The following is a 20398-nucleotide window of genomic DNA, read 5'->3' as shown; positions in this document are numbered from 1 at the left end:
CCCTCAGTCAGCTCCCTCACAGTGGAAACACCCTCAATCAGCTCCCTCACAGTGCACACTCTCCCTCAATGAGCCGCTTCCCAGCGGAGGCACTCCCTCAGTCAGCTCCCTCACAACCCAAACACTTCCTCTATCAGCTCCTTCAGTTCAAAATCACTCCTATCAATTCCCATACAGCGCAAACACTCTGTCTGCCAAATCCTTAAGAATGAAATTACTCCTTTCTCTCTGCTCCATTCGGGTCAATCGCACCGTCTCTCAGCTCCCTGACAGTGTGTTCACTCTCTCCATCAGCTTGTTGCGGAATGGGGTCGGTAAGCATCCCCTTTTGTGAGACTCCCCCTTTTTCTGCCTTCTCCATCGACACCAGTCACTCCCACTCTCAGATTAATTTTGAATGGTCCCACTCCCTTGGCCATCTGTACTGGAATGAGTTCATTCTCTTCCCACTCTGCCCAACCCTGATGGTGGGTTCATTCCGGAGTCCCAGACTAGTGCTGTAATAAAATCCACACACTCCATTGTGTGTGGAGCCACAACGAGCCCTATGGCCTTATAGAAACCGCATGGAATTATTAGACTGACTTTTTCTATAAACATGAACAAAAGAATCAATTGGCATCAAAGCAGAAAGAAAATATCTAACGGAATCCTCCAGCCATCCATTCCACAAACTCGACTACTCTTTGAGAAAGGGAACAGTGTCTGTGCAGACAGAGTTTCACCATCAAGAGTGAGCTAGCCCTGTGACTCAGCAAATCACCCACTGAACTTGTGAATCATTTCTGACTCTTCAGCTCACAGTAACACAGAACAGGAGATCCGCGGGGCAAGTATTTAACCCTGACCGTGGCTAGATTGTTACAAGCTGTCAGAGAAAGTGGTCGTAGCCGGTACAGTGACAATTTTGAAAAGGCATTTGGACAAGTACTTGGACCAGAAAGGAGCAGAGAGATACAAGCCAAACCTTTCAAGGACCCCGCTGAGGTGACTCTTCTCAAAAGGTGCCTCACAGAAAGATTTTCCAGCCTACGGGTATCAGTGGCCTATGACCCATCCTAAAGTCCACAACTGTTGTGAGCCGTGAAGGGACCCTTCAAAGGGTCATTTTATTGTCAAAGTATGCGTTTACAATACAACTCTGATATTTGTCTGCTCTAGATAGCCATCAAACATCGAAAGAGCACGGGTGTTGATGAAAGTAAAGACATCAACTCCCTCTCAACCAGCTAACCAGCTTGAAGAGGAGCCCAAAATCCCTCCTCCCGCCCGCAGCAAAAATAACAGCGACAACAACAATCAACGATCCTCTACACATACTCCGACCCCCTCACTCGCAGAAAAGAACAACAGTAGCACCAAACCTCCAATCGTGCCCCCCCACACGCAGACAAAAAATTAACAGATCACCCACCCGCCAATCGACCACAAGTAAGCAAACGCTGAAATACTGAAGGAAACCAATATCAAGTACAGTCCAATAATCTCATAAATCTCAGAATATGGGAAACATCTTTTCCCTGCATACGAGGAGAGCAGCCACACGGGCTTAATCCTTCCGTAAAGAGTGGCCACCGACCTGGGTCCTAATGCTGACGATCCAGGGCTGAACGTCGCCCACTCGGGGCCAAATGCGCCGAACTAGGTCCGAACGCTGATCAGGGCCCAGAGACGCCAAGCCATCGCTGACACCTGCAGCATTCACCTCAATGCTGCAATCTTCCTGACCGCTTCGAGATGAGGTCATTCACGACTCCGCACCTCATCCCTGGTCTTTTCCACGAGTCAGCTTGTGTTCTCGGACCTTGTCAGCACCCCACCCCCCCCACCCGTCTCTGATCTCCATGATATAGCACAGTGCTGGATCCTTCGATTGAGATTCAAACTGCACGTCACACAGGCTCCCAACAGTTTCCATAACACAAACAAAACAAAAGGAACGGGCAGAAGGTGCAGAAAAAGTGAAATCATTGGACAGTTTTGCTATCTGAAAGACGTTGCCCATGGAATCGTTGTTCGATGTTGGCATCCTGTTCGCTCGACTTCCTTGACTTCCCTACCAAAGAAAAACCAGAACTGGCCTGATGATAATGATTGAAGACTGAGAAGATAATAAGAAGTATTAATGTGAGGTATTCATGAGCTGGAAGCTCTAATATTCCTCATTGAAGAAGAAACAGCCCCACATCACCTCCTGATACAGGGTTTCTATCTGAAACTTCGACAGTTCCTTTCCTCCCACTGATGCTCCTTGACCCGCCGAATCCCCCCAGCAAATTGTTTGTTGCTCCCTTCTTTTTCCTTCTGCCTTGGAAAAGCAGCCAGCATAATCAAGTACCTCTCCCACCCTGGTCATTCTCTCTTCAACCCTCTCCCGACGGGCAGAAGATACAGAAGGAATTTTACTACCACTTGCCGACAGACCTGATCAATGCAATTGATGCAGTTCAGGTGCAATCTGAAAGTCACCATTCAAGAGAAAGTAAGCAACAACGAGAAAGTGAAACACAAAAACTGGAATCGAGTCTCAAGAGTCTATCATAGAATCATTTAGCATGGAAAGGACCCTTTGGCCCATCTGCTCTATGCTGACCAAGATTCCCATCTAAGCTGGATCCATTTGCCCCATGTCCCCTTAAATCAAGGGCTCCAACGTGGGGTCCACAGACCCCTTGGTTAACAGTAGGGGTCTAGGGCATAAAAAAAGGTTTGAAAACCCTGCTCTATATATGTACCTTGGACTTTTGCATAGTACTGTACCTGACCTTTAGAATGTTGGTAAAGTACGTGCCTCAATTACTTCACTTGGGAGCTCCTTCCATATACTGACCATCTTCTGGATGAAAAAGTTGCCTCTCAGTTTCTATTAAGTTTTCTCCCTTTCAGAAAACCTATGCCATCTAGTTCTTGAGTCTCCAAATCTGAGAAAAAGAACACAATCTATATTCCTCATGATCTTAGACAACTTTATCAGATCTCCCCTCATTTTACTCTCCAATGAAAAAGACCAAAACTGCTCAGTCCCTTGAGTCCTGCAACAACCTTGCAAATTCTTCTGTACCCCTTCCAGCTTAAATGCACCTTCCTTACAGCAGGGTGACCAAAACAGAACATAATATTCCAAATGGGGTCTCATTGAAGTTTTGTGCAACAGCAGTATAACATCACAACTTCTGTATTCAATGCCCTGACTGATGAAGGTAAGTGGGCCAAAAGCTTTCTTCACCACCCTGTCTACCTGCAACGCTGCTTTCAGAGATGGGAAACTTTCTGGGAGAAGTTTGGTCTTAAAAAAGTAACTGTTGAATAAAAACAGCTCAAGTATTTTGAGGAACTGTGTTAGTGTTTACTATCGTTGTGGGAAGTATTAATAACTCCAGTTTCCATCACCTCTGTAGTGTTCTCAATAAACATAATAGAAACGTTTAAGAAGAACCCAACCTTTCACGTCCTGTTGTCTGATGTTTTATGGAGCTTTTAAAATCACAGCAATTTAGAGCCATGTCTTTAGGGACCACCCTTACTTTGTTGCAAGGCAGCACAACTCGATTCCAAGAATGTGACTGAAAGGACAACAGGAGAAAAGGTGAAACCATGACCCTTGCAAATGGTAGCAGAGTTAAATTCAGAAGCACTAAGGATGGGCCTACATTGAGACTAGAAAAGGAGAGATGATCTCATCAAAGTATATAAAATTCTTAAGGGGCCCGACAGGGCCAATGTGTAGCTGATGTTTTCCAAGGCTTATGTCACAATCTCAAAGTAAAACTCAGAGGGTAGTGAATCTTTAGAACTTTCTCCCCATGAGGACTGGGGAGGTTTAGCATATTTAGCTGGACATTGATGACGTAAGATGCCACAGGCTTGTTTCCTTTGTTCGGTGGAGAGACGGGTGACAAGGCAGCGGCGTGGCCTCAGTTGCAGCGAGGACTAGGCCTCAAGCTGCAGGTTGGCCTTGCCGCTGCAGTCCAGGTAAGGAGACACTGGAGGTGGTGTAGCATGTCATCCATGCTCAGTGGGGTCTGGCCTCTCCCATCAGTGCTGCCCTCCAGTGTCTGACTGGTAGAACGACAGGATGGATTGCCAGGAACTGTACCATCAATTTGCTTGTTGCTCAGAGTCTTGGGGGCTATAGATGTGTTTACTTGCGTAACGATGTGTGTTTTTTTCTCTCTCTCTGGCTATTTTGATTTTGAGTGTATGTTATGCACCCAGGCCTCAGAGGAATGCTGTCTCATTCAGATATATCCATGTATGGTTTGAATAATAATTAAACTTGATTTGATTTTGATTTTGATTTAAAGAAGGGATTGATAGATTTTTAAATATTATGGAATTAGGATTTACCTCAGGAGAGTGGCACAGAGATAAGCAGTCGGCCTTGATCTTGATGACCGATTGGAACTGGCATGCGGGAACTGAACGACCTGCCCCTGCTTCTATTTCATACGCCAAGTGATCCCGAGGCCTGAATTCACAAGTGCTGTAAGTGGCGCAGTGATGCTAATTGGCAGGTTACATAAGAATATAAGAAATGGGAGCAGGAGTCGGCCATCTGGCCCGTCGAGCTTGCTCTGCCATTCAATAAGATCATGGCTGATTTGGCCATGGACTCATCTCCACCTACCTGCCTTTTCCCCATAACCCTTAATTCCCCTACCTTGCAAAAATCTATCCAACCTTGTCTTAAACATATTTATTGAGGTAGCCTCCACTGCTTCATTAAGCAGAGGATTCCACAGATTCACCATCCTCTGGGAAAAGCTGTTTCTCCTCATCTCCTCCTAAATCTACTCCCCTGAACCTTGCCTGCCTCTATCTTATCTATCCCTTTCATAATGTCATATGTTTCGATAAGATCTCCTCTCATCCTTCTGAATTCCAGTGAGTACAGTCCCAGGCAACTCATTCCCTCATCACAGTCTGACCCCCTCATCTCTGGAATCAACCTGGTGAACCTCGTCTGCACTGCCTCCAAAGCCAGTATATCCTTCCTTAAGTAAGGAGACCAGAACTGCATGCAGTACTCCAGGTGTGGCCTCACCAGTACCCTGACCAGTTGCAGCATAATCTCCCTGCTCTTAAATTCAATCGCTCTAGCAATGAAGGCCAACATCCCAGTTGCCTTCTTGACAGCCTGCTGCACCTGCAAACCAACCTTTTGTGATTCATGCACAAGGACTCCCCAGGTCCCTCTGCATAGCAGTATGCTGCAATTTTTTTACCATTTAAATAATAATCTGCTCTCCCATTTTTCCTTCCCAAGTGGATGACCTCACATTTCCCAACATGGTACTCCATCTGCCACACCCTTGCCCACTCACTTAACCTATCTATATCTCTTTGCAGATTCAACATATAATCTGCTGGAGGAACTAGGTGGGTCAAGCAGCAGCTCTGGAAGGAAAGGACCTATCGGCATTTCGGATTAAAGCAATTCCTCTTCTCCCTCAGACGCTGCTGACCCACTGAATTTCTCCAACCGATTGCTGCTCCAGATTCCAGCACCCACAGACTCTCGTGTCTCCTGATGTAGATCAGTGGCATGAAAATTGTTGCTGGGGATGCTGTAAGAAAAATGGGATCAATATGGGTGGCCTTTTGATGGTCGGCACAAACGTTTGAGGCTGAAGGGCCTTTTTCTAGGTTCAGTGACTCAATGGCCATGAACTGAACTCCAAATGCAGCAAATTCACTTCATCTGAGTATTTTTAAGAAAAGCCAGTCTTACAAATGAGGTCTACAAAACCAGGGGACCTTTGGAAAACATACCTAGTTCACAAACACCTTTACCAGTGATTCCTCGGTAAACTGTTTCAAAACGTCTCTGCTAACATGAGGAAATGTACATGGCTGGAGTGTGTCAGATTAATAACTATTTGAAAAAAATAACGTCAGTGAGCCTGCTGTTTACTGCTCTTGCTGTGGGAAACTTGGATTCTAATATAAAATAAATGATTACTTTGGGAGATATGGTTTTATTTTGGAAAAGAGGAAAATTTGAAGCGCTCCTCTTTTCAGCTATGATGAGGTGACGACAAAAATTAACCAAGACAAGGTGGACTCAATATTGAAGCAAATTGATTTCTCAGTCTCTCTGATTCATGTGTCCGTGATATTGGCTCAGACGGTTTCCTTTTGCTCCCCCATCCCCGTCCACTTCTTTTACTTTCTCTTTCTCTGGGAGTGTCCTCCTGCTCTGCATTTCACAACCTCTGCATTCTATCACCTATGTTCCTTTGCCTTGCTGCTCACTCCCTAACCGTTGACATTGGCTCACTGATCAAATAACCTTGTTTACGTTCAGAAAATGCTGGGGGAACTCAGCAGGTCAAGTAGCATCTGTGGAGATTAATAGACAGTCGACACTTCAGGTCAAGACCCTTCTTTAGGACTGGAAAGGAACAGGGAAGACGTCAGAATAAAAGGGTGGGGGGTGGGAGAGGAGGAAGGACAAGCTAGAAGGTGATAAGTGAAGCCAGGTAGAAGTGTGGGAAAGAAAATGGGCTGGATAAGAAGGAAGCTGGTAGGAGAGGAGAGTGGACCATGGGAGAAAGAGAAGGAGGAGGGAAGTGATAGCTAGGTAAGAAGAGGTGAGAGGTCGGAGTGGGGAATGCTTTTACCAGAAGGAAAATTGATTTTCATACCATCAGGTTAGAGGCTACCCAGACCCTGCTTACAGCTTAACGTTTGGTCCACTCCAGTTTTACCCCAACAGAGACAACCTCTGCAGGTTCATTAATTTCTTTTATTTCCTTCTCAGATCTGATGGAGGGTCTTCCACCTAAAACATCAATTATTTCCCTTCTGCAGAATAGTTCCAGCATTTTCTGTTTTCATTTTAGATTTACAGCATCGACTTTTTTTTCTGCTATGTGGAAAAAAAATCACTATTGAGCGGAGTTCAAAGTAGTTTGAAAATTCATCATCAGCATTATGTACCGAGTCATATGACGTGGGCGATCATGATCTTTCCATGACCATGATTGTTCGTGGCAAAATTTTTCTAGAGACGAGGTTTGCCATTGCCTTGTTCTGGGCAGTGTCTTTTACAAGACGGGTGACCCCAGCCATTATCAGCACTCTTCAGAGATTGTCTGCCTGGCATCAGCGGTCACATAACCAGGACTTGTGATATGCACTGGCTGCTCCTATAGCTTTATGTGACCCTGATCGGTGGGGTGGGGAGAGGCTAAGCAGGTGCTACACCTTGCCCAAGGGAGACCTTGAGGCTCGCAGAGGGAAGGACTGCCTTGCGCCTCCTTCGGTGAAGATGCATCTCCACCCCACCACCCAGAGTTTAAAGATTAGGAATTTTGAATTAGGGCCTGATGTCAGGCTTTAGTTCAAAGGGTAAATGATCTACGAAACAGATTAATTATGAGGTTAATAGTTAAAGAGGCAGCCAGTTGGAAACAGTAATGCAGCAGGAATGATTTTCTTATTACAGCAAGCCTACCTTTTGGTTAGCAAGTCACCAACTTTATAGAAAAAATTATTGGTAAGAAAATCTTGCAAATACACATCAAGCTTCCAGCTAAGTGGTGTAACAGGCGGCAGGAGCCCCTCCATCAAGGAAAGGGAACAGTACTCTTGAGGGAGTGGCATGACACAGCTGAACAAAGGGAGGTGTTTGTGGTCAACCCCTTTCCTTCAAAGGTTCACATGCCTATTTTTAGTAAACATTTTACCGAGAGTAGTATATGGAACAGACGTTATTAATGTCTATGACAAGAGATCAAACCAATGAAATCTGTTTGATAGCTTTCTGTTTTACATTTTAAGCTCTCTGCAAAGAACAATTGACCATCATAGTCTTTTATATGTTGTATTTACTTGAGATCACAGGTATACGTGAGAGCAAAACCTCGTGACATCTCTGTTCCATTTTGGAAACATATGCACTTGCTAATATTATTGCAATTCCCCTCCGAGTATTGTTTTGCTGACTGATTGACGTAATGATGATCAAGAATAGGTCTAATACAGTTAATAGTCATCCATTTGCATTACAGTTTGTTCGTTGACGTGGGCGATCATGGTCTTTCCATGACCATGACTGTTTTTGGCTAAATTTCCTAAAGAAGTAGCTTGCCATTGCCTTCTTCTAGGCAGTGTCTTTACAAGACAGGTGACCCCAGCCATTATCAATACTCTTCAGAGATTGTCTGCCTGGTGTTGGTGGTCACATAACCAGGACTCGTGATGTGCACCGGCTGCTCATATGACCATCCTCCACCTGCTCCAATGGCTTCACGTGACCCTGATCGGGACTGGGGGGGGGGGGGGGGGGGTTAAGCAGATGCTACACCTTGCCCAGGAGTGACCTGCAGGCTAGCAGAGGGAAGGAGCACCTTGCACCTCCTTTGGTAGAGACATATCTTCACCCCACCACCCATTTATTACACCGGGCTCTGAATTTACACTGCAATCACTCATGACTCTATCTTCACAGTTCCTTACACAAGAACCAATCATAACAAAATGTTATGTGTTCTTCTCATGACATTGAAGGGTAAATCTGTTCAGCTATCAACCCTTAATTCCCCAGAATACATAATGGGGGATGCAACAAAAAAGGGGGGAGGTAGAAGATAGCAACAGTGGATGAGTTGTTTGATGTGGAAATGGGGGAAACAAACCTGCAAATAGGTAAACTAAGTAAACTTAGGGATGTCCAGGCAACGCCACTGGGCCATGCACAAAACCCGTCGGCAATTGTGAGTTTGATTTCAAAATGGTGAAGCAATGATGGTTATTCTCATGACGCGAAAGCAGTTCAGAACAATTATGAGGTGGGCACAGGGGGCCTGACTGAACTGGTCGTGAATCACAAAAATGTGGCAGAACAGGTGCTCCCTGGGCCCCACTCGCATCGTTTGTATTGAGCAGGTGCCCTCACAGCCAGAGCTTTCTTCAGCAGATGACATATTACTGCCTCCCCCCCCCCCCCCCAACACACGGTATCCTCAGGAGAGCTGCAGTGGGGGAAGAGACAGTCATCCACCTCTCTGCAGACTGGATTTGCTAACAGGGTGTGGAGGTGGACGCGAGGGCTCATGTCCAAGTTCATTGCCAGCAGCTTCAGAGGACCCTCTGATCTACGGGCTGTTCCTGGGGGCGGACTCCGAGACACCCATCATGTGCTGCTGGGAGGTCATCAACTGGGTGAAGGACATCCGAAACCAATTGCCCCTCTCGCACAGTGAAAGGCCTGCACCAGAACACTACAGGCTCACTCAGTCCAGGCTGCAGGAGGGCGTGCTGAGGGATGCACTGAAACTCAAAGCAACTAAAACTCTGTCGGGGACCAGAGTATAGGCTCCTTCCACTACTACACATGGAAGGGCAAAGATGGGTGGTGGAAGACCCTCAAACAATCAAGTGATGTATTACCCTAGGAAGCCAAGTGAGAGGCAACGACGCCATGCTTGTTTGCGGTCTTCTTCTCCTTTTAAACTTTACACTACTGAATGCGCCAACCACAGATGTAAAGGGTTTTTTTTTTGCACTGTTTCTTCCTTTGCATACCTGTTATCCTGAATAAAGTCTATTTTTGAAATGAGAAACCATTTATATTGAGTGGCCCGGATACTGGAAAGATAACAACTGAGGAGCCAGCAGATCGATGTTTAAAATGTAAAGTGCACTTCACTTTCCTACAGTAATATTTCCACCTTTAAAGGACAGCAGATAGGGTGAGTAGATATAGTACACTGGGTTAGTCCTAAGGGCGAGGAACCAGTTACATGGAGAGACTAGTGAAGCCAGAGTCATTACTCATATAGTAAGCGGTGTGTTCATGGGACAAATAAGAAAGAAGAGTTAACACTACCAGGAGGGTTGTTAAACTGAGAGAGGAGATCAGTGCAAGGATCAGTGGGGTCACGAGGGGAATTTTGTTTAAGGAAATCAGCTCAATATGAACTAATGGGCAGTGGCTTAGAATAGGGGTTCCCGCCCTGGGATCCACACACCCCTTGTGTGCTCCATGGCATAAAAAAAGATGAGGAACAAGTAACAACCTAGTTTAGAGTAACAAGTAAGAGATTTAGTTGGGAGGGGGGGTCTAAGAAAGAATCTTTTCACCCAGAGGTTAGTTGGAATCGAATGCACTGTCCGAGGCAGGAGCTCTCACAATTTGTCAGAAATACCTAGCTGAGCAGGTGAGCTACTAAGGCAGCGAAGGCTGTGTACCAGGTTCTGGTAAATGGGATCAGTACAGATGGTCGTTGTGGACATGGTAGACTGAAACCCTGTTTCTACGCTGTACACCTATCACCTGGAATTCTTGAGTTGGGGCGGGGGGGGCGTGGAATTCCAAGGCTATGTGGAAAGTTTAATTGATTCAGTGCTTCAAAGACAGTATGGGCTGAAAGGCTTCCTCCTCGGCATTATTCTATGAAAAATACCAATAATTTTTATTTAATACATTTAATAATTCATGGAGCAATGCAACATGTTGCTTTCAAACCATCATCAGGGAGTTGATGGTCCACTTAATGGGGGAACACCCGTTAGGTATCTGATCATTGACTGACCCTGCCATGCAGGGCATCTTCAAGGACCAGTGCCTCAGAAAGGCAGCATCCATCATGAAGGACCCCCACCACCCAGGACATGCCCTCTTCTCATTGCTGAAGGCACACGCTCAGTGATTCAGCAACAGCTTCTTCCCCTCTGCCATCCGATTCCTAAATGGCCATTGAAACTGTGAGCACTACCTCACTACTTTCCCCTTTTCACACTACTTATTCAAGCATAATTTGGGTTAGTGAGTCTCAACAAAGTCTTTGCATTTCCAGTGGACCTAACAGCATTTCGTGTTGTAAGGTGGTATGCATGAATATTCCTTTGCTTCAGTAAATACGTTAACATTAGCAGGGAGGACTGAAAGTGCATTATTAGAATGGAATAAAATAGAACTCTATTGTCATTGCTCAATAGAGATTTTCGTGTTACTCCAGTCAATGCAAATATTTACAATGTTTGCATCATAAAGCAGATATTTACAATGCATGCAGTACGGCTTAATTCTTAAAAAAATCCCATACTTACATGCGACAAGTGACTTTGATAATCTATAACACTCAAAGGCCATTGGCGAGCCAGGGTGTAGCATTACTCAGCTGCACAACAGCCCTCGGGAAGAAGCCGCCTTTCAGTCTTACTGCCTTGGCTAAGATGTTTCTGTATCTCCTACCAGATGGCAAGAGATTGAACAGACAGAGTCCAGGATGGGACGGATCTTTTATGACGTTACAAGCGCACCATGGGCTTCGAGAGTTGTGGATTGTCTCCAGGTCTGATAGTTGAGTCCCAATGAGGTGCTGAGCAGTCCTAATCACCCATTGGAGTGTTTCGTGATCTGTCTTGCTATGACTAGAATATTACACTGTCAATGGGTCTTGAAATTTTAATATTTGTAGGAGGGAGGGAGGGAACGTCGACTCAGACCATGAGAGGCCTGCATCGAGCATTTTCATGCCTTACAAGGCACAGATTGGAAGTCTGTGTGGGGCGCCACTCCTCGCACATTGTGCGAGTAATGTGTGGTTAAGTGCCTTGCTCAAGGACACAAACACACTGCCACAGCTGGGGCTCGAACTAGCGACCTTCAGATCACTAGACGAATGCCTTAACCACTTGGCCACGTGCCCAACACAAATTAGTATTTGTAAGTGGCTCAGTAAATATCAAAATTTGGCAGGGGAAATGGAATCACATCAGTGTTTTAGGGGGTCCAAATGAGTACGGTCAACCACTAAGGAACTAATGGAATAGCAAGGGTGACCCAGGGATATTAGGACCTGTTAGGGGTCCTTGGGGCATCACCAGCAGATTTTAGTAAATACCCCTAAAGCTCACCTGCCACAATTTGGACTAACCACAAATAAGAGAAAATCTGCAGATGCTGGAAATCTGAGCAACACACACAAAATGCTGGCGAAACTCAGCAGGCCAGGCAGCATCGATGGTAAAATGCACAGTCAACGGTTCGGGCCGAGACCTGAAAGAGTCCTGCCGAAGGGTCTCGGCCTGAAACGTGGACTGTACAATTTGAACTATCTGGTTTCTGGTCAGGACTTGATTTTTGTCCCCCTACCTGCTTGTAAAGGTGAGAGCGAGGGAGGCAGCAAGGTGAGGCATAAGGCGAAGGTACTGGGTCTGGTGCTCGATGATCTTCACTTCTTCTTTGTCTTTGGGTCCAAACTGCCGGCGGCTAACAATGGAAGTAGGAGAAATTCATTAGCAAAGAATGTGAGAGAAGCTCTGGTAGCTAAACACAACATGATGGCAAGTTAAACTGATCCCTTTTGCCTGCACCTGCCATTAATTACATACTCCCCCCACGTAACACTCAACAGACAGTGGATGTGTGAGGGTCACTAGCAAACTCAAGTGCAGGAATCACAGAGACTTCGGCAATTAAAACAAAACTAAAGATTCACTATCAGAATCAGAATCAGGTTTATTATCACTGGCATGTGACGTGAAATTTGTTAACTTAGCAGCAGTTCGATGCAATACATAATATAGTAGAGAGAAAAAAACATAATAATAATAAACAAGTAAATCAATTACGTATATTGAATAGATTTTTTTAAATATGCAGAAACAGAAATACTGTATATTAAAAAAAGTGAGGTAGTGTCCAAAGCTTTAATGTCCATTTAGGAATCGGATGGCAGAGGGGAAGAAGCTGTTCCTGAATCGCTGAGTGTGTGCCTTCAGGCTTCTGTATCTCCTACCTGATGGTAACAGTGAGAAAAGGGCATGCCCTGGGTGCTGGAGGTCCTTGATAATGGACGCTGCCTTTCTGAGACACCGCTCCCTAAAGATGTCCTGGGTACTTTGTAGGCTAGTACCCAAGATGGAGCTGACTAGATTTACAACCCTCTGCAGCTTCTTTCAGTCCTGTGCAGTAGCCCCTCCATACCAGACAGTGATGCAGCCTGTCAGAATGCTCTCCACCGTACAGCTATGGAAGTTTACAGAAATTAACTGGAAAAATAAGCTATACAGAATGTTGATGAAGTGGAATCACTCCTGTTGCACAGAAGGACTCGGGTCAGAGTTTCACCTGACAACGACGACCTACCAAAGAGGGGTTGGCATGCCCCCCCCCCCCGAAATACACCCTGGAACATGTAGGAATTCCCTGCATCAACATTACCGTGCTAATTAAATTATCCCAAATTAGAGAAAAGTGATAAGTACACAGAGTTTAGCGATCCCCATGAGCCCAAATGGGACAACTGCAAAGAGAAAAGCCAAAGCTAGAGCAAAGACAAACAATTCGACAGAAAAGGTAAACAACCGAAAGACGACGCACACCTACCAGGTGACATTGAGAAAAATATAGTCCACATACTATCTGACCAAAAAAAAACTTTTCTTAAAAACAATCCTAGCTCTTCACTTCTTGCTGCTCTGAGGTGGCACAGTGGCATTCAGCAAGGGCACTCAGCTCTGTGGTGTCACCTGTGTGAAGATTTCAGAGTCTGAGGGGATGCTGTTGATTTCCTCCTACATTCCAAACGCAAGATGGTAGATTAATCAATCCTCAGCACAGATAAGTGGCAAAAAGAGCCAAAGGGAAGTGAAAGGGCAAATGAGAAAAATTGGTCGGATGAGTTACAGGGAATCAGGAGAGCGGGAATATGATGTTGGCATTTCATTAACCTGCTAGGCCACATGTCTCTTTTTGTGTCCTAAATTGGTATGCACCAATGGAGATCATACAATGGTATTTAAATGCAAATTATGTTGAGCTGACAGGGTAATCCCCTTATTAATAACAAGGAGCTCACATTGCTTTAACTGCCTGGAACTGACTTTGAGCACAGATCACAAAACAGGAAGAAAAAACTATTTCCACTGGTTGAGAGATCAAAACTCTAGAGTCATATTTTTCAGAAATGAAGCTACAAAATGAAGCAAAGGGTCACAGAAATTTGGAATATCCTTCTACATAGGGCAACTACTGATATGTTAATTATTAAAGCCATGAAACTGGCAGAATTTTGGTCACCATAAAATATTAAGAGTCATAGAAAAGGGCAAATTAAACATGTGATTGTGTAGAGATCAAAGGTGTTTGTTATGTATTCAGGTTTGCAGACAACACAACAGTAGCAGAGGAGGACACAAAAAGTCTGCAAAGGGATCTGGGCAGATTGAGTGGGCAAAAAGATGGCAAATGGAACATAATGTGGGCACTCGTGAGGTTAACCACTTGGCAAGTACAGCTGAGAAGCAAAATTGTATTTAGATGGTGTAAGACTTCTGCACGTTGCTATCTAAAGAAAGATCTGGGGATTCTGTGCAAAAAAGGAGAAAGTTAATAGATAGGTATACATAAGGACATTAGAAATAAAAGAGGGAAAGGCCATTCGGCCCTTCAAGCCTTTCTGCCTTTGAATAAGATCGAGGCTGATCTCCTACCTCAGCGTCATTTTCCCAATCTTTTCCCAGATCTACTGATTCCTTTGATATATTCAGAAATCTATTAATCCTTGTTTTGAATGAACTCAGTGAGTGAGCTGCCACAGCCCTCCAGGTTGGAAAATTCCAATGATCCAGCCACTATTTGAGTGAAGAAATTTTCCTTCACCTCTGCCCTACCTGGTCAAAGCTTCCTGAAACTGAGCCGTAGTTCAAGATTCCCTATCTAACAGAAACATTCTCCACATATCTATTCTATTACACCCTTTGACTTTTTTTATATTTTAATTAAATCACCTTTAAATAGCCTGCACAATCTCAGCTCAAGGCAAATCTGTCAACCTAGGGAACCCCCTGTGAAACTTCACTGCACTCCCTGTAGGACAGTATATACTTTTTAAAGGAGACCAAAATTGTCAATATTACTTTAAGTGTGGTCTCACCACGGCTCTGCATAAATCTCACTCACACTCAGGTCCTCCAGAAATAAAAATCAACATTTATTTTCCCTTCCTAACAGCCTGCTGCACTGGCATATTAATTTTAAATGATGTGCAGAAGGATACCCTGTTGGTTTTGAGCATTAATCTTTCATCCTACAAAAATACTCAATAATTTTTTTTCTACTTAAGCAGTTAGGTAACTTTTATTTATATGTCTTTATTATACTATGCTTTATTTTCCAAATTGTTGTCCACTCACTCAGCTTTTCTGTATTCTCCTGCCGTCTCTTAGCATCCCCATCAGTCCTCATGTTCCTACTTGGTATTGTCTGATCAGCAAACTTGGATATGTTATATTTGACTGCCTCAGCTAAATTGTGGATGATTGAGCACCAGCCCTTGAGGTATGGCACTAGAAGCAGCATACTGACCAAAGAAGGTCCACACTTATTCCACTTATTGCTTCCTTTCTCTCCATTTGTGCTAGAACATTCCCGCAATTCCATGAGCTGTAACTCTAATCAACAGCCTCCTGTGTGGGACTGTGGAAAACTGCTATTTCTTTACCAAGACATATTACTTTACTTTATTTGTACTGGGACCTAGAAGCTCCGTCTTTTCTTTGAGGTTTCTCGCACTCTCTTCATTAGAAAACAAACACAGATTGGACAACTACTTTGCAGAATGCCTCCAGTCAGTGAGCAAGTGAGACCTTGAGCTTCCGGCTGCCTGTTACTGGAATTCCCCAACCCACTCCCATTCTGACTTCTGATTTTGGACTTCTACACTCTCCGAACAACATCCAATACAGTGAATTCCGATTAATTAGGACACACCAGGACCACTACATTTTGGCCCAATTATCCAAAGTTTCCTGGAAATATTTAAAAAGGTATATAAAAAAGACAAACAAACAGATATATTTAAGCAAAATACTACACAAATTAAGATACTAACAATAACAATTTATTTTTGTTCAGTGCAGTAAAGACTCTCGAGTTTAAAGAAAGATGGAACAGCTTGGAAGAATGAAAGGGTTATGGTGGGCAGGGCAGCATGACAATGTTTCCACGGGCAGAAAACTAGACTCAGTATTAGAGGTCAGCCTCTGAAGACCAAGATGAGGAGGATATTTTTTCTGTTTACATGAAGGGCTGGGAAGGATATCCAAAGCCGAGGTAGACCAGTTATTGGAATCTACGAGAAATTACGGGTTACAGAGATCAAGTAGGAAAGCGAAGCTGAGGTCAAAATCAAATCAATCAAATCTTAGGAACTGTGGAGCAGGCTAAAAGGGCCGAATTCCCTATTCTTGTCCCTATGTGATAGCCATAAGCTATCAGCACTTCTAAACCATCTCCAATTCACAGGGGAATTTCCAGCCTCTAAGAGTACTTCAAAGAACTAAATTCTGCCAGACTCTGTCAGCACAACTGAGGTCAACACCGTCCTCAAATTTTAAGCAGTAGTCGCTGAAATAGAAAGCTAATTAGGAGGAAGAAGCCTTGCCTGAAATTCCTTTTTTGGCACTGCAATAAAATGCTGCATTCCTGAGAATATAGAAAGAAGTGTGCATTTATACCGCATCCTTCAAGTTGCAAAGTGCATAACAGCCACAGTGGTACTTCTGAAACACTGCTCCTGGTGTTATGTAGAAAACCCACTGAATAATCTGTGCACAGAAAGTAATGATAATGCTGTTTCAAAATGTTGATTGGCAGATAAATATTGGATGGGTCCCTTGATCTCCTTTTGAACAGAGCCTGGAAACTTTTCCATGGACTCGTGAGATAAGGCGGGGCTTTCAGTCAACATCAGGAGGTGCAGCACTCATAAACTGCAGGACCAGAATACCAAGGCTGTTGTGCTGAACTCTCCAGACACCACTGCTGAGTCAGCAAAGACCAAGAGTGAACATAGAACAAAGGACAGCGCAGTACAGGAAAAGTCCCTTTGGATCACTATGTCTATGCTGATCACAATGCCAACCCAAACTAATCCCTCTGCCTGCACATGATCTGTGTCCCTCTATTCCTTGCCCGTTCATGTTTCCATCAAAATGCCTCCACCACTAGCAGTACCATGTTTCAGGCTCCTAATACTTTCTAAATATTCATTGGACAACTGGCAAATACCTCTTTAGAAACAGCAACTTCACCAGCAAAATGAACAAGAAGGTGCTTTACAAGTACACGGTTAACAAAATATTGCTGATTGTGCTCATCAGTGCATATCAATGACAGACACTACAATTTGTGTAAGGACAAATTTTTTTATATTGATCAGCTAAATGTATTTGTCAAAGAGCAATTTCTGAAACCTCAAACCAGATGTCTAATATGGGTCATTACGCAAGTTGATGCATCAGAGAAACCACATTGATCAATTGATGCTTTGGACCTTTTATAACAGTGGGGGGAAGTGAGAGTAATATTATTTCATCAGAGGGACTACATGAAGGAGCCATAGCTCAGAAATGGCCGCAGACAGCATTGGTGCATTTTTTTTGGTTCATGAAACACTCCCCTGGTCATTATTCACAGGACACAGGAGGCAGACGCACGAGGGAGGTAGTTGAGTGACTGTCAGGAAGGGGAAAGGGAATAGTGAGACGGTGCAGAGTATCCCTGTGAACGTTCCCCTCAATTGCAAGTATACCGCGTTGGATACTGTTGGGGGTGGGGGTGGGGAAGACCTACCAGGAGGAAGCCACAGTAACCTGGTCTCTGGCACTGAGTCTGGCTCAGAAGGTAAGGAGAGAGAAGAGGAGTGCAGTAATGATTGGGGATTCCGTAGTTAGAGAAGCAGGCAGGAGACTCTGTGGATGAGACACCCATATAGTATATTGCCTCCCAGGAGTCAGGCTCAGGGGCATCTCAGATCGGGCCCACCGCATTCTAAGGGGCAGAGTGAACAACCAGAAGTCATGGTACACATTGGTATCAACAACATAGATAAGAAAAGGGAGGAGGTCCTGAAGAGAGTATTTAGGGAGTTAGACAGAAAGCTGAAAAGCAGGACCACCAGGGTAGTAATCTCTGGACTGCTACCTGTGTCATGCAGCAGCGAGGGTAAGAATAGGATGACTGCATGGCTGAGGAACTGGAATCTCTCCTGGGAAAGGTATGACCTGTCCAAAAAGGACGTGTTACAACTGAACTCAACAGAACTGGGCTGAGGATGGGGCAGTTGTTTTACAAGTAGCGGATTTGTCAAAGAGCATTTGGACTTTGCACATCAATATTCATAACTTTCTACAGATGCACAGTACAGACCATTCCAGCGGGCTGCAACACTGCATAGTACGGAAACTGCAGTGTGGCGGAGAGGAAGGCTCTACAATGGGCAGTTAAAACTGCTCAGCACATCACCAGCACCAGCCTACCCATCATCAAAGACATACACACAGAAAGGTGCCAGAAAAAGGCCAGTGACATCATTATGGATCACCCCCTAAGTTGCTCATGGATTGTTTGTCCCACTCCCATCAGGGAGGAGGCTATATAGCATCCACAGCAGGACCACCAGACTCAAAAATAGTTACTTTCCCCAAGCAGTAAGGCTGATTAACACCTCCACCCACTAACCCCACCCCTCCACCCCACCACTTTATCATTTCCTGTCAGTCACCTTATGTACAGACACTCCCGTACATAGTGTCTCTTTATATACATGCAATAAATATAAAGGAGGAAGAGAAGATAGCGGCGCGACGGCAGCGCGCGCGGCCACTTCGGTGGTGATATCTGTAATCTGTCAAGTAGGGGACCGTGCACAATTCTGATTTGATGGAGACGGACGTGAGAGTACGGAGGAACATCTGGAAAACTTCTGAAATACCCGCTTCGCTGCCGCCGCTACTGCGTGGTAACCAGAATCTCCGGAGCAGAAGGCCCCGAAATCCTCGACTTTGCGTGTTTCAGTGGCCGGGGCGAGGTCAAAGGCGCTCAGCGGAGGATAGCACTCGGGAGGCTGTATCAGAGAGGCTGGTCAGAAGCTCGAAGTTTTCGGACAGATGGACTCAGTGTCGGCTGTGGTCGGCTGCTTCCAAGGCATCGGCAAATTCACGGTGCCTGGAGGTTTATGGCAGGGAGTTTCTCCCTTTTGCCGCCTGCTATCGGGGACTCGGGAGTCGATCGACTCGGGGACTTTTGAGACTTATTTTACTGTGCCCATGGTTTGTTCTTCATCAAATTATGGTATTGCTTCGCACTGCTGTAACTATATGTTATAATTATGTGGTTCTGTCAGTGTTAGTCTTTGGTTTGTCCTGTTTTCTGTGATATCACTCCGGAGAAACATTGTATCATTTCTTAATGCATGTATGCATTTCTAAACAACAATAAAAGAGGACTGAGTGTTCTCATAATCTAATAATATGTATATAAGCCATCTCATGTATTTATATTTATTATGTTTTCTTAAATTATTGCATTCTTTGGCATAATGTGTTTTCTTTGGGCTGCATTGGATCTAGAGTGACAATTATTTTGTTTTCCTTTACACTTGTGTACAGGAAATGACATGAAACAATCTTGAATCTTGAGAGGCAGTGTGTAGTGAGACTGTGAGGATGGACAGGCAGATGATAGGACAAAATTGCAGTCAGTGGGATGAGTTAAAGTGTAACGGGGGGACAAAATCGAAAATGGTTGAATATCGGGCAGAAGGTGTTATGTTTAAATGTACGTAGTATATGGAATAAGCTAGACAATTTTGTAGCTCAGTTAAAGAATGGTAGGTATGATATTGTGGGCATCACTGATCCATGGCTGAAAGAAAAATCACAGCTGGGAGCTTAACATTCGACACATTGTATGGAAATGACAGGCAGGCAGAGGAGATGGGCTAGCTCTGTCAGTAAAATACTGAAATCAAATTCTTAGAAAGAGGTGAAATAAGGTTAGAAGGTTCAGAACCTCGTGGGTAGACTTAAGAAACTGCAAGGGTAAAAAGACCCTGATGAGTGTTAGATACGGATCTCCGAACAGGATGTTAGATATAAATTACAACGGGAGATAGAAAAGGCCAGAAGATCCATTTTATTTAAATGGAAAGATTCTAATCCCCCTTTCACATTTCAATGGCTTTCCCAAACTATAACATGCTTAAACTTGGAAAAAATTAGGAGTGGTACTATTGATCCTTCGGTTAAATTTGAAGAAACTTGGAGGCCATTTATTCAACGTTTTCAAATGATGTAAGCTGACCTTTTCTGAATCCTTTTCAATAATTTTTTGTTTGTGTATAGAGGAGCGGAGTTAATGACAAATAATGATCTTAACCGACGAAACATGGCAGCCCAGCCTTTGTTTCGTTTTTAGTGTAGGGGGACTTCCTCTTTGTATAAAATTTTTTGAATCCTTTTCATGTTCAGTTATTAAGAGATTGGGAGGCTTAAATTACATATGTTACTCGGAGTCTGTGTCTGTATACGCAGACACCCCACCCTGCAAAAACTCATTTCAGGGAGGTAGCACCCCCCCCCCCACCTCCCGTCGACCTCC

The 20398-nt window shown here is 44.3% G+C and overlaps 1 protein-coding gene across 2 annotated transcripts in view; it reads right to left on the bottom strand.

Annotated features, from left to right (window-relative positions):
* acoxl (acyl-CoA oxidase-like) overlaps nucleotides 1–20398 on the bottom strand; it is a 396539-nt gene that overhangs the window by 239864 nt on the left and 136277 nt on the right. For both annotated transcript variants that reach the window (XM_072246892.1, XM_072246899.1), the window contains exon 11: nucleotides 12107–12223. In XM_072246892.1, coding sequence (XP_072102993.1) covers nucleotides 12107–12223 — 117 coding nt within the window. The remainder of the gene's footprint in view (nucleotides 1–12106; nucleotides 12224–20398) is intronic.

This window comes from Mobula birostris, chromosome 2 (genome assembly GCF_030028105.1).
Source record: "Mobula birostris isolate sMobBir1 chromosome 2, sMobBir1.hap1, whole genome shotgun sequence".
NCBI lineage: Eukaryota > Metazoa > Chordata > Chondrichthyes > Myliobatiformes > Myliobatidae > Mobula > Mobula birostris.
This window is presented reverse-complemented; position numbering and strand designations above follow the sequence as displayed.